The 27,512-nt window shown below is 46.5% G+C and overlaps 1 protein-coding gene across 3 annotated transcripts; it reads left to right on the top strand.

Moving 5' to 3' along the window:
- On the top strand, nucleotides 1–26,836 carry ERO1B (endoplasmic reticulum oxidoreductase 1 beta). Of its 3 annotated transcripts, XM_059677488.1 has the most exons (16): nucleotides 1–290; nucleotides 4,288–4,407; nucleotides 6,519–6,602; nucleotides 8,134–8,175; nucleotides 9,910–9,992; nucleotides 12,220–12,293; nucleotides 14,355–14,475; nucleotides 14,628–14,674; nucleotides 15,671–15,682; nucleotides 17,049–17,075; nucleotides 18,387–18,479; nucleotides 18,833–19,079; nucleotides 20,122–20,191; nucleotides 21,611–21,697; nucleotides 22,612–22,745; nucleotides 24,811–26,836. In XM_059677488.1, exons 1-16 carry the CDS (start codon nucleotides 192–194, stop codon nucleotides 24,869–24,871), a joined length of 1,401 nt encoding a protein of 466 aa, XP_059533471.1. In that variant the 5' UTR covers nucleotides 1–191; the 3' UTR covers nucleotides 24,872–26,836. The 3 variants fall into 3 exon arrangements, with proteins under 3 accessions (XP_059533471.1, XP_059533472.1, XP_059533473.1); XM_059677489.1 differs by lacking the exon at nucleotides 15,671–15,682; XM_059677490.1 differs by lacking the exons at nucleotides 15,671–15,682; nucleotides 17,049–17,075.
- The last annotated feature ends 676 nt before the right edge of the window (nucleotides 26,837–27,512 follow it).

The following is a 27,512-nucleotide window of genomic DNA, read 5'->3' as shown; positions in this document are numbered from 1 at the left end:
AGGGGCGGGGCCTCCGGGGATGTGGTAGAGGCGCTGCGCTCGTCGCTGCACTCGCAGCCGCCGGGCGCGCGGACCTCTGACCCTGGACTCTGGCCGCCGCCGGCAGCAGCCCCCGCGGGTCGTCGCCCGGGCCGCCCACGGTTCTCCGGCCCCAAGGGGCCCTGCCGGCCGCGGTGCGGGGCGCGGGCAGCATGAGCCGGGCGGCCCGGCGGGCCGGCGTGGGGCGGGGGGTGGCGGCGCTGCGGCTGCTGGTCGCGCTGAGCCTCCTGCGGGGCGTCGTCGAGGCCCAGGTGAGCGGGGGCGGCGGGCGACCTGCGGGCGGGCGTCCGGGAAGCGCCGCCGGGCGGGGTGGCGACCTCGGGTGACGGCGGGGAGGAGGAAGCGGCTGCGGGCCCGAGGGGTTCCTTCCGAGCTGATGGTGGAGCCGCTGGGAGGGGGGCGGGGGCGCCAAACGCCCCGCTGCTCGTGGAGAACGGGCCCAGCAACGCCCCCCCGGGAGAGTTGGGGAGACCTGGAGGCAGCCCCGCGGCCTGCGGGAGCCGAGCGCCCCGGGAGCGGATGGGACCTCACTTCCTGAACTTTGGGGCTGGAGGTCTCGGCTGTCACCTGCTTGGGATTCGGTGTTTTAGTGGTTTCTGCCTCTGCCCTGTGGGTCCAGGTGCAGCACGTGGCGGGCAGGGGCTGGGGCAGGGGCAGAGGTCTGGGGTAGGGGTTGGGGCAGGGGCAGGGGCAGGGGCAGGGACTGGGGCTGGGGCTGGGGCAGGGTCTGGGTCTGGGGCTGAAGGGGCAGGGGCTGGAGTCTGGGGCAGGGGCAGGGGCAGGGACTGGGGCTGAAGGGGCAGGGGCAGGGGTCTGGGGCAGGGGTTGGGGACCGGGACCGGCTGCCAGCGGGTCTCGGTGGGAGCGAGGCGTGTATTGCACACAGTGTTCAGTCTGCTGGGAATCGGAGGGGTAGTGAGTGCCCAGATCTTTGCCCTCCAGAGGCGTGTTTGCTTCGGGTTTCACGGTCGAATTGGGCTGCACGGCTGCCAGGTGCGGCTGTTTTGCACCTGCCGCCAAGAGGCAGAACTGCCGGGAGGAGGAACGGGTGTCTCCGGTGGCCGATCACCAGGGGAGCTGTGTTTTGAAGCCATTTACGCCCCTTGCTAAGAAAGAGTAGAGGGAATAATGAGTATAACCGTGCACACGTATTTCTTTCTGACTCTATTCAGTGTCTATTTAGACACTTTTTTCATGGGCTTACGGTGCTCTCTGCACTAATTCTCAGAATGCCTGGATAGTCTACTTGTGTCCATGTTTGAATCTTTTTTAAAAAAATGTTTTTTATTGATTTCAGAGAGGAAGGGAGAGAGAGAAACCTCAGTGATGAGAGAGAATCATTGATCACCGGCCTCCTGCACACCCCACACTGGGGATGGAGCCCACCACCCAGGCATGTGCCCTGACCAGGAATCGAACTCTGACCTCCTGGGTCATAGGTTGACACTCAAGCCACACCGGCCAGGCTGGATGCTTGTTTTTGAGTGGAATTTACATTTAGATATCTTTCTATCATAAGATTCTCTCTCTCTCTTCCTCTCTCTCTTTCTCTCGTTTCTTCATCTGCTAATTATGTGTATTCCTGCTTCATAATTGCATCTCTCCTTTCACCTTTATCATATCCAAGTGAATGTGGGTGATTTTCAGTTCATTTCATTCACTCGGTGAAATGAAAGATTTGTGCATATGCAGATTGGCATTGTGCCAGATGAGCCTCAGAAGTGAATACGTTTGTTTGTGTTTCTGGTGGTACTTTCTGATAGAGTGTTTGTACTTTAGATAGTACTTTAGTCTGCAACAGGTTTCAGTGTCCGATCTCTCATTTTACTTGTGTGTCTCAGAAATGAGGCTCTTCCTGGCACTGAAGTGCAGAGAACCCATGTGACTAATACCACACCTAGGTCAGTGGGGAAGTCAGAGCAGGAGGCCCAGTGCGCCCTTCTCTTTCTTTCTTTTTTTCCCCTTTAATATATGTATGTATATATTTTTAATTTTTTAAATATGTTTTATTGATTTTCTGCAGAGAGGAAGGGAGAGGGATAGAGAGAAACATTGATGAGAGAGAAACATCGATCAGCCGCCTCCTGCACACCCCCCACTGGGGATGTGCCCGCAACCAAGGTCCATGCCCTTGACCAGAATCGAACCTGGGACCTTTGAGTTCGCAGGGCGACGCTCTATCCACTGAGCCAAACCAGTTCTGGCACCTTTACTATATTTTTATTGATTTCAAAGATAGGAAGCGAGAGGGAGAGAGAGATAAAAACATCAATGGTGAGAGAGAATCACGGATCGACTGCCTCTTGCACGCCCCCCACTGGGGATCAAGCCCGAAACCTGGGCTTGTGCCCTGACTGGGAATCGAACTGTGACTTCCTGGTTCATAGGTCGACGCTTAACCTGGCGGGGCAGTGGGACTCTGTGATTTGCACAGTGCATCCCAGGGTGCTCGCTGCTCCTTTGTCGGATAAAAGTGAAGTGCAGGGAGCCCCAGGAACAGGAAATGGGGGAACTTAGACAGTTCTTTCCTATACTAAATCTTAAGCAGGACAGTACAGCGTAAAGAAAAATGTAGATTTTTTGGGAAGACATTCTATTCACATGAAATCATTGAGATGAATATATTGAACACATCTCGTGTGGCCTTTGGGTTTTGAATTCCACCTACACAACCTGCTCTCCGAGGCCCCAGACCAGGAGTCTCCGCTCCAGGTCCGGATATCCAGCCCCGTTTCACCGTCTCCACTCGGATGGATGCCGCCGAGGCAGCTCAGACTCGGTGCACCAGGGACCAGCTTCCCGATCTTGCCCCTCGAACCCCCTTGTCCCAGTCTGCTCCCCGCTAGACCTGCTGCAGCCACCTCCCCTCCCCGCTGCGCCTCACACATGGCAAGTGTGTTCCTGCCTTGAGCCTCGACGCCGCGCACCCTCTCCTGGGCTCTTCCTGTGGTTCCCTTGCTCCCTTCGGTTTCTGCTAAGGTGTCACCTTGTCAGACTTGTCCCCTTACTCGACGGCTACCTTCTCTGATGATACAAAATGCAAGCCACACCCTCCACCTGGCTGTGGACTTCACGTCCCTCTCACGCATGAGCCCCCCGGGGCCTTCCTGTCTCGCTCGGGTGTAAGCAGCTGTGTATCAGGTCCCTGTCGCCTACCTGTCCTGGCTCCGCTCCTGACATCCTGGGGACCTCCTGAGTATGCGGAGTGCCTTTCGGCCGTTAACACTGACGTTACGACTTAGGTGGGGAGCCCCTAGGTGGGCGCAGGGTGGCCTGGACCTCCAGGAGCGGGCTCCAGAGAAGCCCTGAAAGCTACGGGGTGCTCTCTCCCAAGTGAGCGAGAACAGAGACGAGGAGGTCCGTCGGGTTGCTCTGAGGTGAGGGAGGTCCGCCTCGCCCCTCCCAGTGCCCTGCCCTGTGCATCTCTCCCATCTGGCTGTTCCCGAGCTGTCGCCGTTACAAGAACCCAGTACACATGAGTGGAGTGTTCTCCTGAGTTCTGCAGGCTGTTCTAGCCAATTATCCCACCTGAGAAGGGGGTCCTGGGAAACCCCGGCGAATAGCCCTCAAGTGCAGGGGCCTGGGGTCTGGGGCTGGCCTGTGTGGCGAGGGGAGCCCTGTGCGGCTGAGCCCTTAACCTGCGGGCTCTGCTCCAACTCCAGGTGATACCAGAGCAGAACTGGGCCCAGTAAGTGCTGGAGAGCTGGTTGGTGTTAGGAAATACTGGGTTAAATCTATGTGTAGGCCTGGAAAGAGCACACAGTGTCTTTCTTTTTTACCGCTAAATAAAGATGTGTAGTTCTTCAGAATGGGTATATCTAATCCTTCCGTTGTTTTTTATTGAACTGACCATAGTAAGAAGGGGCTACTTTGTTATGTATCTTTTTTAAAAATATATTTTATTGATTTTTTACAGAGAGGAAGGGAGAGGGATAGAGAGTTAGAAACATCGATGAGAGAGAAACATCGATCAGCTGCCTCCTCCACAACCCCTACTGGGGATGTGCCCGCAACCCAGGTACATGCCCTTGACCAGAATCGAACCTGGGACCCTTCAGTCCGCAGGCCGACGCTCCATCCACTGAGCCAAACCGGTCAGGGCTGTTATGTATCTTAATGAGCAAATACTGGCTAATTTGAATGTACAAATTATCTATTTATGTACTAGCACAGGTTTGTTATGGTTCAAACATCATTTACATATTTTGAATTTTATAGATGTATATATATATATTTTTTTTTTTCTAGGTCATTGGAGTCCTGGATGATTGCTTGTGTGATATTGAGAGCATCGATAACTTTAACACTTACAAAATCTTCCCCAAAATAAAAAAGTTGCAAGAGCGAGACTACTTCCGTTATTACAAGGTATGGGTATAATTTTTCATTCTGTTATTTCCAAAGATTTTCATATCACTGTCTACAGGTGTGACTCTTATCACCCATTTATTTTTTTATTTTTATTTTTTTTATAAATATATTTTATTGATTTTTTACAGAGAGGAAGGGAGAGAGATAGAGAGTTAGAAACATCGATGAGAGAGAAACATCGATCAGCTGCCTCCTGCACATCTCCTACTGGGGATATGCCCGCAACCCAGGTACATGCCTTTGACCGGAATCGAACCTGGGACCTTTCAGTCCGCAGGCCGACGCTCTATCCACTGAGCCAAACCGGTTTCGGCTTATCACCCATTTAAAGAAAGACTCAGGTTTGACTCCTCAGCACCCTATGTGTATCTTTTATCACTGGAATGTATTAAGTATTACACTGAAGACTGGTTAGCCTTTTTTTTTTTTTTTTTTTTAGATATTTAAAGAGGGGGGTGGAGAGAAGCATCAATTGGCTGCCTCCTGCACACCCCCAAGCGGGGATCGAGTCACAACCTGAGCATGTGCTCTGACCTGGAATCAAACCGGCCACCTTTCAGTGCAGGGGACGATGCCCGTTGAGCCGCCCTGGCCGTGGCTGAAACCTGTTCAACTTTTTAAACTCTAAGCATCTGCACCCTCTCCCTCTGCTTGGAGAATTCTTCATCTTTCACTTTCGCTTTTGAGGCAGAGACTCTTCCTTTCACAGAAGCTGAAAGGGCTGGGAGCTTGTTTTGTCAGCCTGCCTCGGACCTTAGGTTCTGCACCCACACACCTGCCCAGGCGCTGAGCCGAGCCGGGCTGAGGGCAGTGTCCTGTGCCAGGTTGCTCCCCATGTCAGATTCCACAGTTCGCCGTTCACCTGGGAGCTCCGGCCAGGCTGGGGGTGCAGGCCACCGCCACCCCCAGTCACCCTGCAGGGTCGTTTCTTAGCTCTAACCGTGGTCACCTCCAGGCCCTGACAGAGCAGCCAGCGGCAGATTAAAGGCCGCAGCAATAAGGCAGGACGCAAGGAATCACGTCTTAAGTTTTGGCCTGGGTTGGGGCAGCGGCTGGGAGGAGGGGGGGCTAAGGGATGGGGGGAAGTTGGGGGACATCTGTAATGCTGGGAACAATAAGAAAGTGAGAAAGAGAAGAAAAATAAAGACAGAAAGAGAGAAAGACAAAGACAAAGCAGAAAGGAAGGCAGGCGGGCCGGCCGGCCTGGATTCTCCCCGGTAGCACTCACCACACTTTGTTATTAAAGAAACACAAATATGGGCTGTCCCCCCAAATGTCTGCACACTCTGAGTAATTACAAAGGCAGTGCTATTAACATGCATCTCCTGTTCAAAAGTGAGCTCTCAGCGGTTACAGTGTGTGGACATCCTTTTTTGGGGGGGGAAACCCTGCGTATAATTTCTGTTCCTCCCGGTAGATGGTGAGTTGGGGGGGAAGTGCTTTACCTTCATCTTCCCTGAGAGCCCACCCAGCGCTGACAGGTCGTGGGTGCTCAGACGCACCTGTTAGGTGAGGGGGCTTGGGAGGCCCTGGGCGAAGTGAGGTGTGGAGCCCGAAAATGCTTTCCGCTTCTCCAGATGAGCCGTGCACTCGGTTTCATTCCTTTTTTGAAGTGTCAGAGGACAGAGCGCATCATTCTTTCATTCATTCATTCATTTTTACGTTTTAATCCTCATCTGAGGATATTTTTCCATTGATTTTTAGAGAGAGAGGAAGAGAGAGGGAAAGGCAGAGAGAAACATCGATGTGAGGGAAACAAATCGACTGGTTGCCTCCTGCATGAGTTTGGCCAGGGCCTGGGCTGGGGAGGAGCCTGCCACTGAGGTACGTGCCCTTGACCGGAATCGAACCCGGGACTCTTTAGTCCTCAGGCCGACACTCTATCCGCTGAGCCAAATTGGGTAGGCGAGCATCGTTTACTTTTAAAAATGAACATTACATCTGGGAGTCTGGAGCACGGCAGACATTTAAGTTCTGAACCACGCAGGCGCCTTGGGACAGGAGGCTCCTCCCTCACCCTGTCCCCCGCCCCAGCACGGGGACCCCGAGGACAGCCCTGCAGAGCCGGCACCCGCGTGTGCTCACGGGGACGCGTTCTTTCTCTCCAGGTCAACCTGAAGCGGCCGTGCCCGTTCTGGGCGGAAGACGGCCATTGCTCCATAAAGGACTGCCACGTGGAGCCGTGTCCAGAGGTAACTCACGCAGAGCCAGCGGCTGCGGGGTCGGGGCCTACCCCTGGCCGACTCACTCCGTGCTCTCTCAAGTCTGCTTCTTGTTTCAGAGGCAAAGAAAATGCTACTGGACCTTAAATCTCAAGTTTAGAGTGGGAATGAAAGCGCATAAAATAGGGAAATTTCAGGCTTGGCATTAGGTCTCCAACTGGTCTTCTTAACAATAGGAAAAAAAAGGTTACCCTTTGTAATGAAATGTTACATTTTATTTTTATTTTTTTTAATATATTTTATTGATTTTTTACAGAGAGGAAGGGAGAGGGATAGAGAGCTAGAAACATCAATGAGAGAGAAACATCCATCAGCTGCCTCCTGCACACCCCCAGACTGGGGATGTGCCCGCAACCAAGGTACACGCCCCCGACCGGAACTGAACCTGGGACCCCCCAGTCCGCAGGCAGACGCTCTGTCCACTGAGCCAAACCGGTCAGGGCTGAAATGTTACATTTTAGATTTTGTTTTCTGACATCTAGCATAATTGGTTATATTCTTTTTCATTAGTAATTTGTTAAGAGCCATATTTTCATTTGACTTTTTGCTTTTTTTACCTAACCAGTTAGTGTGGTTTCTTGTCCTTAAAAGTATGACAAAACTATCCGAACAGGTGTCCTTCCTAATGGGAAACATTTAAAAAATATATTACCTTCATTTTCCTTTAAGAATATAGTGTATTTTTAAAGTTTTTAGTTTTGAATAATTTCAGACCTAGGGAAAAGTTGCAATAGTACAATTTCCATATACTTCTTATTCAGAGTCCCTAAATGTCAGTGTTTATCACATTTGCTTTATTATTCTCTCTCTGTATATATTTATTAATATCATTATGTTCTGAACCACTTAGGTATAAGTTACAAACATGATCTTTTATCCCCAAATATTTCAGTATGTATTTTCTTAAAAACAAGATTATTCTCTTATCTAACTACAACATAATTAGTCAAATTAGGAAATTAGTATTATTGACTTGGTAAGAAAAAAGCTGAACCTACATGCAGTTCTTTAATTGGTAAACTCTAGGTAAAATATGGGCCAGAGAACTTACTCTTGCCATCTACATTAACCCAAAATTACCTAAACTGTAAGTGTCAATTTAGAGCAGAAATAAAAATTGAGCATAACTATTTCAGAAATTTTGAAATTTTTAAAACTTCTGTTTTTGGGGTAAGAACGTTTATGGAAAAAGAGATCTAGTCATTTTATAAACCTAAAAGTTGTACAAACTACTAAATACTGCAGTGAGAGTGTACGTTAGAGTTGTTTTTGCTGCTCAGATTTTGTGTGTGCCATTCAGTTTTCTGTCCTATAACTTAGAGTCTACATTGGTGTAACTCCTCACCTTTCACCTCAAAGAGGTAATATAGTTACAGCATTTGAATGACAGTGCATTTTCTCCTATGGGATAAAATAGCCCTTCTAGTAGAGCAATAGCATTACTAGTTTGTGAAGAAATCTCAAAAAAATGAAATTTTAAAATTTTTGTTGTTCTTTTAAGAGTAAAATTCCCGTCGGAATTAAAGCTGGGATTTCGAACAAGGTGAGTCGTCTTCTTCACTGCCTATTTCTTCTTTACATGGGGCAACATGCTTACTGCTGGCGGGGTGCAGAAGAGCGCACGATGTATATTGATTTCAGAGAGGAAGGGAGAGGGAGAGAGAGAGAGAGAAACATCAATGATGAGAAAGACTCATGGATCGGCTGCCTTCTGCACGTCCCACACTGGGGATGGAGCCCACAACACGGGCACGTGCCCCGACCGGGAATCAAACCATGACCTCCTGGTTCATAGGTCAATGCTCAACCACTGAGCCGCGCCGGCTGGGCAGGGAATGGATGCTTCTTTATTAAAATGCCTCTTTATTAAAGATCACCCTTTCCTCTTCTGAGCATGCCTGATTTACTGTCACTCACGTGTGTCTAGACACAGTACACCTGTCGTTTTCCACGATGGCACGGACACGTGAAGGTCCTCGGGCTATCCCCTCTGCTTCCTTGTGATGCGTCATTTCTCCACTTTCTTCCGGCTCTCTCTCCCTCACCAGGGCTTTCGTTCACGTTCACACTCTTTTATTTATTATTTTTGTTTCAGATTTCAAGTAAACAAACAAACAGTATAAAGACAGTCCTTCTGGACTCCTTCCCACCCCCATTCCGGGCCCTCCCTCCCCAGAGCTGGACACTTTTCTGAGGTTGATGCGTATCCTTCTGTGATACTTTTTATTTCCATACTTTATTGTACATGTGTCCACAGCATTATAGAGCTTTTTTTATGACATCTTAAAAGATTTAAATACTATATTTTTATATTTCTTCAGGTTAATACATTGTTTCAGTATATTTGTTTGTGTGTGTGTGTGTGTGTGTGTGTGTGTGTTTTGTTAATCCTCACCCAAGGATATTTTCCCATTGATTTTTAGAGAGAGTGGGAGAAACAGAGACAGAGAGAAACATCGATGTGAGAGAGACACATTGATTTGTTGCCTCCTGCACGTGCCCCAGCCAGGGCCAGGTTAGCCAAGGTACGTGCCCTTGACCGGAATTGAACCCAGGGATCCGTCAGTCCTCGGGCCAAGGCTTTATCCACCGAGCCAAACCGGCCAGGGCTTCAGTCTGTGTTTTTACTGAGCATTATGCTTTTTTAAATGTTGTCTCTGTAGATATGTCGTCTTAGTTCACTTTTAACAGCTGCCTGATATTCAGTTGTATGACTGTCTCATGTTCTGTATTGATGGTCATTTCAGCTGTCTTTGTTTTTTGCTGTTACACACAGCGACGCCCTAACATCTCTGTCTTCTGTCTCACTGTGTACCGCGTGGGTTTTCCTGGATCTGTAGTAGAAATAAGACTGCGGCCCTGGGGTCGCTATCTCAGCACCCAGGACGGTGCAGATAACTTGGAAAGTGGCTGTGCATCGTTCTGGTGTCTGTCTGTCGCTGTTGCTCTGGACGGGTGTCCGCGGAGGGACTTCTGGTCCACGGGTCCTGCTGTCCTGCAGCTCCTGATCCGTGTGGTCAGACGTCCCCCCGAGGGCTTCTCAGTGCACACCTCGCCAGCTTGCTGACTGTTTCCCATGTCTTTGCTTACTAATTAGGTAGAAATCTGTGACTCGTTTTCATCTGTGTTTCTTACTTCTTTCAGTAGTAGGATGTAGCTACAGTTAGTGTTATCTCGTCATTGGGAGACTGACTGTTCTGCCAGCCGAGCCAGAAATAAAGAAGGAGGAAGGGAATGATTTTTCACTAAAACTTGTTTATGGTGAACTTCCTTTCAGTACTTGAAAGTGGCCAACAATACCAAAGAATTCGAAGACTGTGAGCAAGCTAGCAAACTGGGAGCAATTAACAGCACATTGAGGTGAGTTTTGTTTTCGTATTAAAAGTATTATGTTTATATCAACCATCTCCTGTTTTTCTTGTGATGTAAAAACATCAACGTCTCAACTAATTATTATTATTATTTTATTTTTGTTAATCCTCACCCAGAGGATGCTTTCCATTGAGTTTTAGAGAGAGTGGAAGGGAGAGGGAGAGACAGAGAGAAGCATCGATGTGAGAGAGACACATCTGATTGTTTGCCTCCTGCACTTGCCCCAACCAGGGCCAGGGAACCTGCAACCGAGGTTGGTGCCCTTGACCGGAATTGACCCCGGGACCCTTCAGTCCTTGGGCCAACACTCTGTCCACTGAGCCAAACCGGCCAGGGCTCAACTAACTTTTAAAGGAAGAAAGTGTTCTTTATCCTAAATTCCATTACAGGCTTTGCTTCCTCTTCTTGGCTGATTTGCCCTGAAATCTCTAAATCACCCATCGTGCCTCTCTTACAAAGTAAAAACCTAAAAGATTGCTAGTGGCGTGGTGAGTCTGTTCTTCCTGATTATTATGGGAAAAGGAACTGGAACCTCTCAGTCTTCTGTAAATAGCACTTCCATTTATCTATTACATTTTGAATGATAAAGGTTACTATTAACCATTAAATTTCATAGATGTTTTTTCTGTTGGTTTTACTTATTTACTCTAAGTACAAACCTGCTTTTGAGGGCCCACATAAATAATTTGTATGTAGTCTCAGGTTATGCAATGTAAAGTGACTGAACATATAGTGAGTGGGGAATGGAATGTTACAGAAATTCTTTTTAATTTTCCTGTTTGTTTAGAGTTACACACACACACACACACACACACACACACACACACATTTATACTAATAAAAGGGTAATACGCTAATTAGACCAGACATCTTCCGGATGTCCTTCTGGACAAAGCCATGGTGGCAGGGGCTGAGGCAGAGGCAGTTATGGGCGATCAGGCTGGTAGGGGAGAGCAGTTAGGGGCTATCAGGCCTGCAGGGGAGGGCAGTTGGGGGCGATCAGGCTGACAGGGTAGGGCAGTTAGGGGGCAATCAGTCCGGCAGGCAGAGGCGGTTAGGGACAATCAGGCAGGCAGGCAGCGGTTAGGAGCCAGCAGTCCCAGATTGTGAGAGGGGTGTCCCCTGAGGGGTCTCAACTTAGAGAGGGTGCAGGCCGAGATGAGGGACACCCCCTCACCTCCCATGCATGAATTTCATGCACCGCGCCTCTAATATATTATAATTGTTGTTTACAATAAAGTTAGCAATTTCATTTATAGTATTTATTTAAAGAGAAACTTTAATATAGAAAAGTAGAAAGGATAATATAATAAATATCTATATATCCTCCACTCCAAATGAATAAATATTAAAATTTTCTACCTCTTGCAACTATTTTTAAGAAAAGAGAAATATCCAAGATATTAAAATCCCCCATTGCTAGCCCACAATCCTGCTTTCTTTCCTTCTTTCTTAGCGGTAACTACATCATGCATTTGGTGTCTACCCAGGCCATGTTTTTATCACATATATGTATGGTTCTGTGCAGACGATTTTATTTTTCCTTTTTGTAAATGACACAATATATTTCACATTCTGCAGGTTTTCTTTTCACACCACACATTTTGCTTTCTAGATCTATCCATGTTAAACATGGAGACTTCTTTTTTTGACGGATGAATAGTTTTCATGATATACCTCATTTTACTTATCCCCCTCCTGATGGGCATTTAGATTGTTTCACATTTTTAAAAATACATATATAGTTTATTGATTTTTTTACAGAGAGGAAGGGAGAGGGATAGAGAGTTAGAAACATCGATCAGCTGCCTCCTGCACACCCCCTACTGGGGATGTGCCCGCAACCAAGGTACATGCCCTTGACTGGAATTGAACCTGGGACCCTTCAGTCCACAGGCCGATGCTCTATCCACTGAGCCAAACCGGTTAGGGCTTGTTTCACATTTTTTACTTAGATAAACTGCTACCTTGAGCTTCCGTGGGCATGTTTTTATGATGCACACTAGCAGTTAGTATCTGTGGAAGTTCATATCGATACCTGTTTTTCATGTAACTTCCATCATCCCGCATGTGACCACTGACTGGATTTGTGACACCATCTAAGTAATAGAGCAGTGGCCTCAGGTTGTCTGTTTTTAATGACACTAGAAAACAGTGTTGTCATTTTCAACTCCAAGTTTAATCCTTTTTTTTTTTTTATCCCTCCTTCCTGTAGCAATCAGAGCAAAGAGGCTTTCATTGACTGGGCGAGATACGATGACTCACAGGATCACTTTTGTGAACTTGATGGTAATGAAATCAGCTCCTCTATTTAAATTATTCTTGAACCTTTTCCCAAGACATTGAAATCAATCAGAATGTCAGCAGTTGCAGGTCTCTTATGCTGCATGTTGCTCTGTGGACCTTTTGTCCATAATGGCTGCTGTCGTGAGCCTGTGTCCCAACCCCGTGCCCTCTGTGTATGACCCTCGCCTTCACAGCTGTCTTATCTTAGGACGTGTGGTCATTTCCTGTCTGAGGAGACCATCTAGGAGAGACCAAGTGACCTGCCCAAGGTCACACGGGAGCAAGAGGCCGGGACAGGGTTCCCCCCGGATCTGACGGAGCCCAAAGCCTGTGTTCTTTCCAGGATGAAGTCCACCTCCTGACTCCAGCTCAGCCACTGAGTGCAGGGCTGTGAACACACTACGCACATGTTCACGCTGGGACTTGCTGCAGGTCTCAGCAAGCCTTCCAGTGTCAGAGACTCTGATGGGCTTCCCCAGAGCCTCTTCCCTGGAGAGAGACAGACACAGGCAGTCACTGCCGCTCCTCTTACAGAAGGCAATTGAGGTGACTCTGAACTTTTTATCTGTAGGAGACTATTCCCAAGAATGGTGTGAAGTGGGCCCGAGTCCTTCACTAGGCCTTTATCTTTCCTCTTACGAGTCGCTTGGAGTGCTGTGTCACTTATCTAAATCACTGGGTTAAAACAGAAATTCTAAAGGTCCACCGGGTTCCAGGAACACACCACACAGCCCTCTCTGCCTTCGTGTTCTGTCGTTACGTGACAGGAAGGTGATCCCTACAGATCAAATGGTAGCTTTTTCAATAATTCAGCGGTTTACGGCCAGCTGCTGTCCCTCCCTCTCTGTTTTATTGTTTTGTCATTGTCTGCATGCATGGCTTGCTTCTCCCTTTACTTAAGGTTTCTGCTTCACTGTCACCTCGCCAAAGCCTGCTGCTACCCCCTGTAAGGCAGCAGCCACTGCTGCTGTCTCAGGGCGCCTGCCCCCCCGGGAGCTGGCAGGAGTCCGGCCACGCCGAGTTCACCTGCTCGGATCTGTCCGCCCCACCAGACTGCACCCCCAGGGCAGGCCCAGCCTCTCTGTTCGCTCCCGTGGCCCCAGTGCCCAGGGCAGCAGCTGGACGTGGGCCGTGTGCAATGAGGGTTCGCCGGATGAAGCAGTTGGCTCATAAATAACCTACATAATGGGATCGATTTTTTTACTTTTATATTTTCCCTCAAAACATGTTCATTAATAAATTAACAACATTGTTTAGCACAGTAGGTTTTAAGTCAGGCTGTGCTTTGAAGCTACATGGGCGCTTCATATACTGTCGGCTCTCCTGAGTAAGTCACGTTTCAGCAGGGATAGAGCTGGTGATGGAGGGCTGTAGGCTCAACCCTGAGGGTGGAAGGGAGGGAGGGAGGGAGGGGAGGAGAGAGAGAAAGATCAATGTGAGAGAGACACATGGATTGGTTGCCTCCCGCATACACCCCCGATGGGGCCGGGGACAAACCTGCAACCCAGGTACGTTCCCTTGGCCAGGAATCGAACCCCTGGTGCACGTGGGCTAACGCTCTAACCACTGAGCCACCGACCAGGGCAAATGAGTGACTTTTTAAAAAACGAGACTATTGTGTAAGTCTAGGAATGATGAAATTTAAATCACAAAGTTATTGAGCCATTTACTTCATAAGTCAGAAGTAGAGAGTAGCAGAATCTCTATTTTTAATACAACATATGCTAACAAAATAGATGTTTTTAAGCATGTGTCTAGACAGATATAGACTTAGGGAAGAAATAAAAGAAAATCATAAGTGATGATTCTGCTGAGAGCACCCTGGGCGCCTCTGAGGAGGCGCGGGCCCTGTGGCTGCCCAGAGGAGAGGGAGGCGGGCTCCTCCAAGTCCAAGTTCCACAGGTCCCGGGTCAAGTGCAGTCACAAGTGTGCCCTCCCCTCCCGGCGAGGCCGGAGGTACTTGAAACGGTGGCCGTCCTCCACGCGCCGGGAGCCCTGTTTGCTCTGTGATGCTGAGTCCGAGATGGTGAGCCGGGGGTGGCTCATGCGTTGTCTCTCGTTCAGACGAAAGGTCCCCAGCGGCCCAGTACGTGGACCTGCTGCTGAACCCCGAGCGCTACACGGGCTACAAAGGGCCGTCTGCCTGGAGGGTTTGGAACAGCATCTATGAAGAGAACTGCTTCAAGTAACTGCGGGGACGGGGGGGGGGGGGGGGGGGGGCGGGGGACGGAAGGGAGGGCGGACGGAGGGCAGGGAGGACGGACCGGGTTTCTCTTGGGAAAAACTACCTGACAAACGCAAACCGTCTCACGTCTGAGTTTTGTGTGTGTTTTTCAGGCCTCGATCTGTTTATCGTCCTTTAAACCCGCTGGCACCCAGCCGAGGTGGGTTTTAAATACATTTCCATGCTTTTAGAGATTGTTGACAAAATGTCTTTATAACTAAACTTGAGAACGTTTTCAACTGTTTTATGTTTTGGTTAATTTGAATGATCAAAAGTGTATGAAACACTCAGAGTTAAGGCTCAAGGTTTCGACATGTTTTTATTGAGCACCTGCTATGGGCCAGCCCTAAGCCAGGGCTTTGTGGAAAATGCGTTAGAACATGTGAGTCATCATCTATCGGCAGTTTCCTGGGAGCCAAATAGAGTCGTGAAACTGCTGGAGCGAGGAGGAGGGAAGAGCCTGCTCTACAGAAAAGACGGAGGGAGGAGAGAAGCAGGAACAGGAAAGGGAGGCAAGGCTGGGCGAGGGAGAAGGCAGCTCCATGAAGAATGAAGTTGCTCTTTTTTTAAAAAAAAAATATAGATTTGTATTGACTTCAGAGAGGAAGGGAGAGGGCGGGGAGAGAGAGAGAAGCATCGATGTGAGAGAAACATCGATAGCCACCTCCTGTACACCCACCACCGGGAACCAAGCCCGCAACCTGGGCACGTGCCCCGACCAGGAATCAAACCTGTGACCTCTTGGCACATGGGGTCAACGCCCAACCGCTGAGCCACACCGGCCGGGCGGGAGCAGCCATTTAAGACGGAAGCATTCCTGTATGTAAACCACAGTGTGCAGGGAGCGTCCTGGACGTGGTGACTGAAGCAGTGACTTTGTCTAGTTGTTAGCTCATTATCGAAACGAGTGATCTTTCTGATTATTTTTAGTTGCTTTCTGATAGTATCTATTGTATGAAACGTGAAAATCTTGTACTTTTTGTCCTGTATTCTTATTAAGAAGTTTCATTTGCAGGATAACTACACACTGACCAAGGTTCATGTATAATGGATAGTTTAACCCAGTGAAGTTCCATCCCATATTAAGATTAATAGGATTAGAATCGGAACTTTGTAAGACATTTTCTAAAACTTTGTCTACTATTTTCTCTTTCAGGAGAAGATGATGGTGAGTTAAACTCTTGTGGTTTTGTTTCAAGGAGAGGAACTGTTTTTAATGATCAAAAACATTGTTTTCCCTCTAGTTCAAAAGAAAGTGTTTATCTTCCTTTTTATCAGAAAATAGCTACCAGTGGTTGGTGACAAAAATGAGCATTTTTAATAATATAAAGTTATTCTATGTTAAAAAAAAAAAAAAGGTAGAAAGATCATTTCCCCTGTAAGCGCTAGGAAAGTTAGGGTCTCCCTAACACCCTTTCTGGGGGGAAATTAGGGAGATGATAGAAGCCAGATTACTGAGGACCTTGGGGGCTAGACTTTCCTATCAGCACTCGGGGGTTTTTGAATAAAAAAGGGAGATAATGAATGATCTTAGTAAGAGGATGTTGAGTGAGTGACTGTAGGAAGGTGGAGATGTGCCAAGTGAGTAGACCCGCAGGAGGCCCGGTAATTTCCCACCACCTTACGTAAAATCAGGATTGGTGACGCCAGAAGAGCATTAACTCCATTTTATTCACTGCCATTTTGTTCTTCAGTAAACAGCAGTGTTGGTCTAGAAATAGTCCTTTAGCGTTAGTGCTCAGATAGGCCACAGCCCTCTGTGTTTGAGTCATTCGCTTTTCTGAAGAATGTCTTGAAAATGAAGGGAATTAAAAACTAGCCCTTGAAGTGTAAATAGTCTTAAATAATTGAAGAAATATACCTAGCTTTACTGAATCAGGAAAAATAGAATAAGAATGAGATTTTTGTATTAATTATAACTCACTATTTTTTCTGGACTTTTGAAAGAGTGCTATAGTTATCAAAAGCAAATTTAAAATTGTTAAACTCTCTCCCCATACTTATGAATGTTTAAGTTTTCTAGTGAATAAGATTTATATAACATTTTGACTGGAATGTTTTCGCAAAACTTTTACTAGTCAAAATATCATTTATAAGAACATTCTCCCAATACTTAAATTACTTTTGGACTTTATTTTCTAGACCAGGGGTGGGCAAACTTTTTGACTCGAGGGCCACAATGGGTTCTTAAACTGGACCGGAGGGCCGGAACAAAAGCATGGATGGAGTGTTTGTGTGAACTAATATAAATTCAAAGTAAACATCATTACATAAAAGGGTACGGTCTTCTTTTTTTTTTTAGTTTTATTCATTTCAAACGGGCCGGATCCGGCCCGCGGGCTGTGGTTTGCCCACCCCTGTTCTAGACCCATGTCTCTATTTTTCTACTTCACATGAAGTAGTGGCCATTTCTAGAAATAGTCCTTAACCTGCCATAAAATATTTTATAGACTTAATTTATTCGAATATATAAATGATGATTTAAAATATGTTAACCCAGTTCTGTATGTGTGTGTGTGTGTTCTTTTTTAAAGGAGAATCATTCTACACGTGGCTAGAAGGTAAATACGTCTGCGTTTTAAATGTATTGGGTTCTTGTAAGAAATGTATTGATTTACTGAGTATATTTTTCTAAGTTTTGGGATTCATTGCCTAGACAACTAATTTTGAGTGTTGAAAAGAAAAGCACATGTGTTAGGTTATTATGTTCTGGGAGGCAATTACTTGAAAATGTTGAGGCCCAACCCAGCATCATGGAAATGCACCAGCGCTGTCACTGGCCCCCAGTCCGGCCGCTCTGCATGGATGCTCATCCCGACTTGGTCCCGTGACCGTCCTGCAGGCCTGAGTCCACACAGACCTTCCTATGGAAGGAAGTACTTTTTCTCCACGAAACAGAGGGAAGGTCAATTTGAATTCAGAAGGTTTTAAATCTGAATCCACATGTTAATATGGTCTGAACTTGTCTAGTTAAAGGATCCTGCCCTGGCCGGTTTGGCTCAGTGGATAGAGTGTTGGCCTACAGACCAAAGAGTCCTGGGTTTGATTCTAGTCAAGGGCATGTACCTTGGTTGCAGGCTCCTTCCCAGCCTGGGCCCTGGTCCTGCACCCAATCGATGTGTTTCTCTCACATCGATTTTTCTCTCTCTTCCTCCACTCTCCCTAAAAATCAATGGAAAAATATCCTCAGGTGAACTTAACAAAAAAACAAAAGCAAAAGCAGTATAGATTCCAATATACTAGATGCTTTTGCATTCTTATATTTTCTAATATTGAAAATACTAGACATATAGAATATTAGTGGAAAGCTGACACATTCTCGCGGGACAGATGGTTAAGTAGAACTAGAGAATGCAAGGCAGAGGGACTCAGAAGGTTTTTAACCTGAATCCACATGTTAATATAATCTGAACTTGTATAATCCTGCCCTGGAGGGCGAAAGGCCCGGAGGGAGGAGAGAAACCAAACCAGCCTCTTCCTCCTCATCACTAGTGGGTGAGAGAGAGAACCTCTCCGGGGAGGGGGAGGAGCAGGCTGCCCGTACGCCCACGCAGGACTTGGTCTGACCGTGAAGCGGCTGCGCCGTTGCCTTCTGGGTAACAGGCCTGCCATGGGCATCCTCAGTGTCTGGGCCTCCGGCAGCCCAGCATTTTCTGCTTGTTCTGCCTCCAGGCATCATCCAGTTCACTCTGTTCGGAAGTCGGAACCTTATTTTCTCTTGAGAGAATCTTGACCTAATTATTTCATACCATTTTTTGATTTATTCTTCATGTTCTTGAATCTTAACTTTAAAAATAAGCCTATGTACTGAGCCCTCCGTATTTCTGTTACCTAAATGGATGTGATATCTTTTTCACTGTTTTCCTGAACAGGTTTATGCCTGGAGAAAAGAGTCTTCTATAAGCTCATATCGGGACTTCACGCCAGCATCAATTTACATCTGTGCGCAAATTATCTTTTGGAAGGTAATCAGATTTTTATGTAGAAATTTGCCTTCTTTCCATGTGAAAACTGTTTGGGAAAAATACACATTCTCTATTTTTAAAAACTCTATTAGCCCTAGCTGGTTGGCTCAGTGGATAGAGCGTCAGTCTGCGGACTAAAGGGTCCTGGGTTTGATTCTAGTCAAGGGCACGTGCCCGGGTTGCGGGCTCGATCCCCAGTAGGGGGCGTGCAGGAGGCAGCCGATCCATGGTTCTCTCATCATTGATGTTTCTCTCTCTCTCTCTCCCTCTCCTTTCCTCTCTGAAATCAATAAAAATATATTTTTAAAAATCTGCCTATTAAAAGTGTATTGTGTTTTGCTCTTTCTCTTTAGAAACCTGGGGTAAGCCCAGCTGGGGACCTAACATCAAAGAATTCAAACGCCGCTTTGACCCCGTGGAAACCAAGGGCGAAGGGCCGAGGCGGCTGAAGAACCTGTACTTCCTGTACCTCATTGAGCTGCGGGCCTTGTCCAAGGTGGCCCCGTACTTCGAGCGCTCGGTAGTCGATCTGTACACTGGCAGCGTGGACGATGACGCCGACACCAAGACCCTCCTCCTGAACATCTTCCAAGACACAAAGTGAGACTCGCGTCAGTGCTGGGAGGCCGCCCTGGGTCTAACCAGGCGGCGCCTGAGGGTGCACACAGGCCTCGGGAAGCTCTTTAGCAAAAGGAGAGTCAAAGCCCTGGCTGGTGTGGCTCAGTGGATAGAGCATTGGCCTGCGGACTGAAGGGTCCCGGGTTCGATTCCAGTCAAGGGCACATGCCTGGGTTGCAGGTTCAATCCCCAGTAGGGGATGTGCAGGAGGCAGCTGATCAATGATTCTCTCTCATCATTGATGTTTTTATCTCTCGTTCCCTCTCCCTTCCACTCTGAGATCAATAAAATTATATTTTAAAAAAGGGGAGAGTCAGAAGATAGACGAGGGTGGCCAGGACAACAGCAGTCTTTGACGTTTTTTCTAAAAATGTTATCTGAAAATTGTCTAATAATGCGTCATTGCACTTTCATACTTGAGAATAGGCTATCTTTTTAAATATAACTTTAAATTTTATGTAGCAACATTTCATGCTACTTTAATGTTCTTTCTACCCATTTTGTATTCCAGTTGCTATTGAAGTTCAGGTGATATCATGTTAGATACCTATGTATGTTAGATATCAATCGATACTTAAGGGAACATTATTAGCCTTACCTTCTAAGAATTTAACCTTAAAAAAAAAATGCTGGATCTAAAACTTGAGTTTACCAGTGATGATGAGCATGGAGCAGTGTTGGATTAAGAAGTGCTGAACGTAAATTATGATTAACTTTTAAAAGATGCAGTAAAATATTAAGAGAGTGACATACATTGTTCACATAAAATTGTTTTAGTTCCTTTTTTAGATTATTTTTATCATATAATTTCTTTAAAACATTACAAACTTACACATTCTAAAGCTATCTTTGTACATTATAAAGCTTGCTTTAGTCTTATTGAATAGTGTCTGTGTGAACTTTCCTAAGCCTTACATGTGAGCAAATTAGGATTGGTTGTAAGTACCCGTCAAAGTTCTCCCAGGGCTCTAGTACCCAGCACTGGACTATGTCGCCTGCCGCTTACAGTCCTGTATTTCCCCAGGTCCTTTCCCATGCACTTTGACGAGAAATCCATGTTCTCCGGGGACAAGAAGGGGGCCAAGTCTCTAAAGGTAAAGGTTGCTGATGGGGGCAGAGGGGTGCGGGCGGGAGCGGTTCGCTGGTTGTGCTTTAAGTCCTGGTCCCCCCACTCGCCTGTTCGCTCTCCTCGCTGGTGGTGCGATTTGCTGTGAGGGATGCGGTCCCCCCGCCCACACTTCTCCCCAGTCCTTCCTCACAGACCCTGCTGGGCGGGTCCCAGCCATCACCATGACCGAGGGCGGTACCTTGTAATGGCTTCGAAGGGCAGCGTTCTGAGAGTTTTCTCACTTTACAATCACAGTGTGTGTGTTGTTTTTATGCAGCTTTGCAAAAATATGAGCTGTAACCCACGTTGAAGGCAAGAAATAGTTTCTGTTTCTACAGTTTATTTTACGGAATGTCACAGTCTGTGACACTCGTGTTTTGCCTTAGAGAGCAGCATAGGAGGCAGAAAGTGCCTGCTACCCTGTGAGGCCAGCAGGAGACTGTGTTTTAGGGACGTTATGAAACCTCACGGCGGAGGGAGGTCTTCGTTTCCCTTTGCTGACAGGATGTACATTAAGGAACACACTGTGCCCTCCACAGTATAAAGGTGTGTGACTGGCTGGCAGATAGTAGCATGTGCAGCGCCCAAGTTCAGAAAGCTCCAAAGCTGAAACATGCTGCTTGTGTTTGGTGCAAATCAATTAGCAAAACCTGACCTGATGTAAGACTATTTATAGTCTTTTTTTTTTAAAATTCTGCTTTGTGTAAATATTCTTGCCTGTTTGTGTAACTGTTCTTACAGACGCATGAATGGGTTTGATTACAGGGTGTTGCCCCACACTCTGGTGGAGCGTTTCATAATAAATAGTGGATGCACTGTGTTTCTAAATTTTGAAACACCTTTGGCCCCAAGCTAGTTCAGATGTGGCTATACACGAACTAAGAAATTAGCATTGAGTGGCTCTCCATTGTAAGAGTTTGTTGGTGTTTCTGAAATGAAATGATTTAGCCACAACTCTGTTTTTTAGTTTTGGAAATTTGTTTTTTTTTTCTGCTATACAGTTTCGAATAATTTTCTTCTTCTTTGTTGAAAACTCATCCTATATGATAAAAGCCTAATAAACAAATCAACCGAACAGCAGAACGACTGGTGAAACAATTGGTCACTATGACGTACACTGACCACCAGGGGGCAGACGCTCAATGCAGGAGCTGCCTGCAGGACCCAGGCCAGCCAAGGCGGGTGCCAGCGGAGGGACCCTTCCCTCTGCCCCATCACTCCGCTGGTCGCCCCACAGATTGGCCCTGATCGCAGGCCAGGCCTCGGGACCCTACCCGTGCACGAATTTTGTGCATCAGGCCTCTACTTCACTAATAAACTTCAAAACTTTTATTTCTTATAATTGAGACTAACACAGTTTCCTGTTAAATGTCTGATTAGAACACAAATGTTTTCTGCCCGTTAGGAGGAATTCCGGCTGCATTTCAAGAACATCTCTCGCATAATGGACTGCGTTGGGTGTGACAAGTGCAGGCTGTGGGGGAAGCTGCAGGTTTGTGTGTTTGAAACTATTGCTAACCTTACACTTTCCCACGAGGAGTTGAAACTTTTTATTAAAATGCACTCATTCATTGGATTAGAGGCCCAAAGTGTGGTTTTTCTGTGTTAGAGATGAAAAAGTTAGTATTGAACGCTATGGCTTTTATGTGTGTGTGTAAGGATGTCTTTCCGACTACTCTCTGTTAGTGGTTTGGTTTTCGTGTGTCTGTTTCTATTGGTAGAATCTCAGATTCATTTCTGAAGTTGGGGGTTATAAATAGAGAACATTAGTATTTCATATACCCATATCAAAGGTAAACACAATTATACAAAAAGACTTAATCATGAAGTTTTAGTCACTGAATCTGTTTCAATGATGAAAAGAAGGTAATCTCGTCACAAAATAGGAAAGTTCTGCTCATTTCCCTCCACATTTTGCCTAAAAAGGATTGATATTTTGTGTGGGTTTTTTTTTTACAAAGATGACAAGCCAGAAAATCAGTAGACAGAATTATTCTAATGGCGGCTACCCAGAAATCACCATCTTTCTTCTTTTTCTCTAGTGTTTATAATTAAGAAGTTACTAAGTGTAGGTCTCGCTAATAACTTTTAAGTTTAGAGTTGCTAGAGCCTGTAAAGAAGGCTTTCAAGATTTTTACTGAACATCGTAATCCTGCTGTGATACTTTTGGGTTAAAAAAAGGCATTTTAGTAATTTGGAATCGAATGGTATGTGTGAAGTTGTTCAGCACGTAAACTGACGTGCACATCTGCCAGGAAGTAGAAACCGCTTTGCGTAAGTTTGATAAGATGGGGAAGTGAATGAAGTTCATGTGCATTTCCTGACTCACACCAGCAACTGAGTTTTCCTTTAAACCTCACAGTGGTTAGGATATGAATTGATCGTCTGTTTCTCTCTTTTCTTTAGACTCAGGGTTTGGGAACTGCCCTGAAGATACTGTTCTCTGAGAAAGAAATCCAGAAGCTTCCGGAGAACAGCCCATCGAAAGGCTTCCAGCTCACTCGCCAGGAAATAGTTGCTCTTCTCAATGCTTTTGGGAGGTAAGGACCGACTGGCGCTCCGCTGCTGCCAGCCACAGCGCTCACCTCTGCTCAGCTGGTTGGTTTTGCTTTGTTGCGCGGACAGAGAGAAAACTTTCACGATCATACCTGTACCAGCCAGCTCTCCACAGCTCTCAGCATCTGTTTGCCAGGGGTCCCCCGTTTGCCTCCTCAGGTGTGTGGGAGGACGCTCTCCCCCAGTAGCACCCTCGGTAGCTGAGCGTCACTTGTTCAAGAACAAGAATGGGGACCGAGAGCTTGGTTGAGAGGTGAGGAAAGACAGAGATGAAACCTTTCATTGCTCTTCTTTCTTCTGTTTTTAATCCTCACCTGAGGTTATGCTTATTGATTTTTAGAGAGAAGGGAAGGGGGGTGGGGGAGAAACATCAATAGGTTGTCTTCCGTACACGCCCCGACCAGGGATTGAACCCCCACCTCAGTATATGGGACAACACTCCAACCAACTGAGCCACAGCGGCCAGGGCTGGTCCTGTTTCTTAAACCGAGGAGGCATTTCTCTCTTGCTCGTTCTTAGCCCGCTACTTCTGCATACAGATAGATATTTTGCTTTTTGTTGGTATCACAGATGGTTTCCAAATTATTTTGAATTTGCCTACAGAATTACATGCAACACCAGCCTCCTGAGGAATACAGAGCAGGGAGAACTGAGACAGAGAAAATAATACTAAGTTGCCCTGGAAAAAAATGCAAAAAAGTCAAGAATTTAAAATAAAAAATAGGGAACCAAGTGATACGGGGATTATTTCTTACGTTTTCTTAACGTGCATTTTTAAGTTAAAAAGAGGCAGTTAAATTAAAAATAAGTTATTTGTCCCTTCCCCGTCTTAGTGGCAAAGTTTTCACCATGTTGCCTCCCTGTGTTTAAAGATGATGTGTAAGCAGAGGTTTCAAACCAGGTAGACATAGAGTGTCCATCGGTAATTGGCATTTCATGAAAAATTCAGTCCACCCACTTATGGGGCCTGTAGTAAGATAAAACAGGAGAGACTGAGTTAAATTTAAATTATTCAAAGTTAAATGAAAAATATTTTAAATAATTTAAACATTTTCATTCCAAATAAGGTAACCTGAGAAAGAACATTAAACTGCCACGTCCCACTGTGGTTCTACCTGATTGCCTGCTATTACCTCTGTTGTCCTCCAGAGGGCGCCAGACTCAGAGCCAGGGCTGCTAGCGGCCTGGAGCCTGGCCCTGCTCTGGCAAATCTACAGAAAGAAAACATTGGATTTTATTGCATCCACCTTGAATTGTACAGAAGGATAACTGAGCTTATAGGTTTATTTTGTGATTCCCATTCCAGAGTCTTACTGCCTTCATTCATTGTTGATTAGGCACCATGGACATGGCTTTAGTGCTAGACAATATACAAAGAATCTTTTCCCTGAAAGACTGTGGAGCTAAGAGTATAAAGCAAACTGGTGTGTTTGGGGAGCAATAAGAAAAGAGCGGCCCTAGCCGGTTTGGCTCAGTGGATAGAGCGTCGGCCTGCCGACTGAAGGGTCCCAGGTTCGATTCCAGTCAAGGGCATGTACCTTGGTTGCAGGCACATCCCCAGTGAGGAGTTTGCAGGAGGCAGCTGATCGATGCTTCTCTCTCATCGATGTTTCTAACTCTCTATCCCTCTCCCTTCCTCTCTGTAAAAAATCAATAAAATATATTTTTTTAAAAAAGAAAAGAGCAGGTATTTGGAGAGAAATGTGCAAAATGAACTTATAGACTAAATATTAATGTCTTAAGGTTCTTTATTGTAATGAGTTAATCATATCGCTGTTCCCATCGTGAATCTTGATAAGAAGTAACTGGCTTCCTTGGCCCCTTCTAAGCCAAGACCGAAGGACCATAGCTCTGTGTTTTATTAATATTTAATAAGGAATCACAATGTACTTATTTTAAAATAGAAGCTTCAATGTTCAGTGTTGAATACATCCTTTTATTTTGGATTTTGCTTTAATAATAGCCAATATACCATTTGAATAGTCAACCATTTGAACTATGTACACATCATATTAGCAGTGCTAAAAGGCTTTCTTTTCTCTCCTATAGGCTTTCTACAAGCATCAGAGAATTACAGAATTTTAAAGTCTTATTGCAACACAGTAGGTAATAAAGGCTTTTCTATGTCTGGTTAGACATAAAGTGACTGTGAGGACTTTTCCTCTTGGACATTCAGCAGAAGGAGACTAACCTTCCGGGACTTCAAGAATCTGAGCTCTTAAGGAGAAATGCAAATGTTCACTTGAATATTTATGATTCTGAATAGACTGTCAATTAGAGGTATTTATAAAGGAAGTATATACTTTTAAAACATGTAAGTTATGCTAATTCCCTGTTTAATTTCGTTGCCATCTGTTGAATGTTCTGCTATGCTGTTCGGTTGGAATTGGTTTTGTTCCTACTCTGTTATGCTTCATTTCCAGTTGTCAGACCTAAACGACTGTTTCCTTCCTGGTAGCACTGTGAACTGTCTGTGATGGGAAGGCGAGGCCGGGAGCCTTAGGGCTGGTCTCGGGTGGGGCTGGCCGCGGACCGCAGTGCCTGGCCGGCCTTGCTCTGTGTCACCTCCTAGCATGCGGGAGTGCCCGTGTCATGGGTGGCCTTGTATGTGTCTGGTTTCAGAAGTTCCTGAAGAGTTCCCAGGACTTCCACTCCCACTTCATTGGTTTGTGTCTAAGTTTGTAGTTGCTGTTGTAGGTTCGCTTGGTCTGAAGGCCCGGCTTCGGTGAAGGTAAGTGCCGCCGCCCGCATCTCAGGCCAGGCCCTGAGTGAGGGCGGGCCCGGGCGTCTGTACTCAGAGCCCGGACACCAGTTTCTTTGATTTTGTGTTTCTTTGTTTCTTCTCCAATTTTAGAAATGTTCATTTACAAAAAAAAACACAACAAAACAAAACACAAAAATTGCATAAATATTTAGCAGTTTCCATCTTGATAAAATTTGAGTGGGAGTTCATGGATTTATAATGCCAATTTAAAACATGCTGTGCACAAAACTTACTATTTTCCATTCAGGGAAGCATTTTTAGGGGGTTTACTTTAGAGCACAATCTATGCAATCCTCAGTCTGGTTTCCTCGGGCGGGAGGTTTAAGCAGGGGGGTCAGCTCAAGCCCCTGGGCTGCCCCTCCCCTCTCCTCTCTCTAGTTCGTGGCATGTAAGCCGCCCTCCGGGGCATCTGTGCCAACAGGTGACTCATTGGCCCTAAGCAGTCACTTCTAAACCCGGATCCAAATACTCTTAACATTGGAAATGCTGATCCTTTTAAAAGGTGTTAGGAGATAGAATGTGGGAAGGTGGCGCCTGTGTGGAGGGAGGGAGGGGACAAGTAGGTCTCCTTGGCCTCTTCAGTCTTGTGTGAAGTCATAAGGCCCTTAACGCCCATGGCTGCTGGGCCCCAGTCGGAGCCGTGGTCACTGGGCTAGTGGCACGTTTTACAGCCATTGGGTTGGCTCCCCGTCTTTTAAAAAGACTTAGTCACCCTTGCAGGGAGGGGTGTGGATGGAGGGAGGAAGGGCTCACTGGCTAATTCTCTCCTGACCCGATTCCTAACCGCTGTGGAGCTGGGCTTTGTTGGGGATGGTGATGTTTTTGTTCAGTCGAATGAACAGGCTGGCTGGGAGCCGCCTCCACTTTTCCTTCATTTTAGGGGTGCAAGTGTTATGTGGCGGGCGAGGGGACCTTGGGGTAAACAGGTTTAAAAGTGATCATATTGCAGGTCAGTTGTATCGCGGAGAATTACTCCTAGTGCTCATTCGGAGCTTAAGAAAATGTGAAAGTTTGCACTTGGTTTATTTTTCCTGTAAGCTTAAAAATCGTTTTGGTGGCGTGACTTCCTCGTTCCCTCAGCTGAAGACAAAGCCTATTATTTAAACTCGATTTCCTGCAGAATCCTTGGTCATTTCCATGCATTGCTTTTTCTCTGTACTTTGATTTGCTTCAAACTTAGGCAACAATTGTATGTTAGAGTGAGTTCTAGGCGATTCAGGTCTGGTTGGGGTAAAAGCTCTTTTCAAAGTTTAAACCGATGTTTTTTCACTGCCGAGAAAAATAAACAAATGAAGTCTATTTAAGCTGAAATTCATTTGCTTCACTTATTTTACCATAAATCAGATTGTGGGGGCAGCCTGCATCTTCGTGTCTGTGTTTCTTAAGCGGTTCATGTGCTGTAAGAATCTGTGTTGTGAGCCTGGTGGTTGGTGGTCATGTGATGTAAGCTGCTTTTCCAGGTCACGTGCCTTTGCTGGGAGGTGATATAGGACACTGACTGCTTTGTAAACACTTGGCTGGTAGCACCTCTTGGCGTTGTGTCTTTATCTCGTCACCTGGTTGGGAGCCTCGCACTGAGTACTCTAACGACAGACATGATGGTCCAGCTGATGAAGCCAGAAGAGGCAGACGGGGCAGCGACCCCCCCCTCCAGGGGCACGAGCCTGTTTCCTTAGTGGCATCGATGTGAGTGAGAAGCGCTCTCTATTGAAATGGGTCAAGTTTGCCTGTTGCTCCTGTGGCAATTCCCAGCCTCCGAGGAGGGTCAGACAGACGAGTAGTGGTTTTCAGGTTTGACACGTGATGACTAGCACCTCTTGGCGTGTTCACGTGAGAATGCCTGGCCCTCCATGGTCTCTGCGCGTGTTGAAACGGTGCCATGTTTCCCAGCCGCCCTCGGTGCCCGTGCACGTGAGCGAGGACAGCCCCTGACCCTCAGCGCCGCCTCCTGCTGGACACAGGGATCGGCTCGCAGTAAACCTCTCGG

Source organism: Myotis daubentonii, chromosome 20, assembly GCF_963259705.1.
Source record: "Myotis daubentonii chromosome 20, mMyoDau2.1, whole genome shotgun sequence".
Taxonomy (NCBI): Eukaryota; Metazoa; Chordata; class Mammalia; order Chiroptera; family Vespertilionidae; genus Myotis; species Myotis daubentonii.
This window is presented reverse-complemented; position numbering and strand designations above follow the sequence as displayed.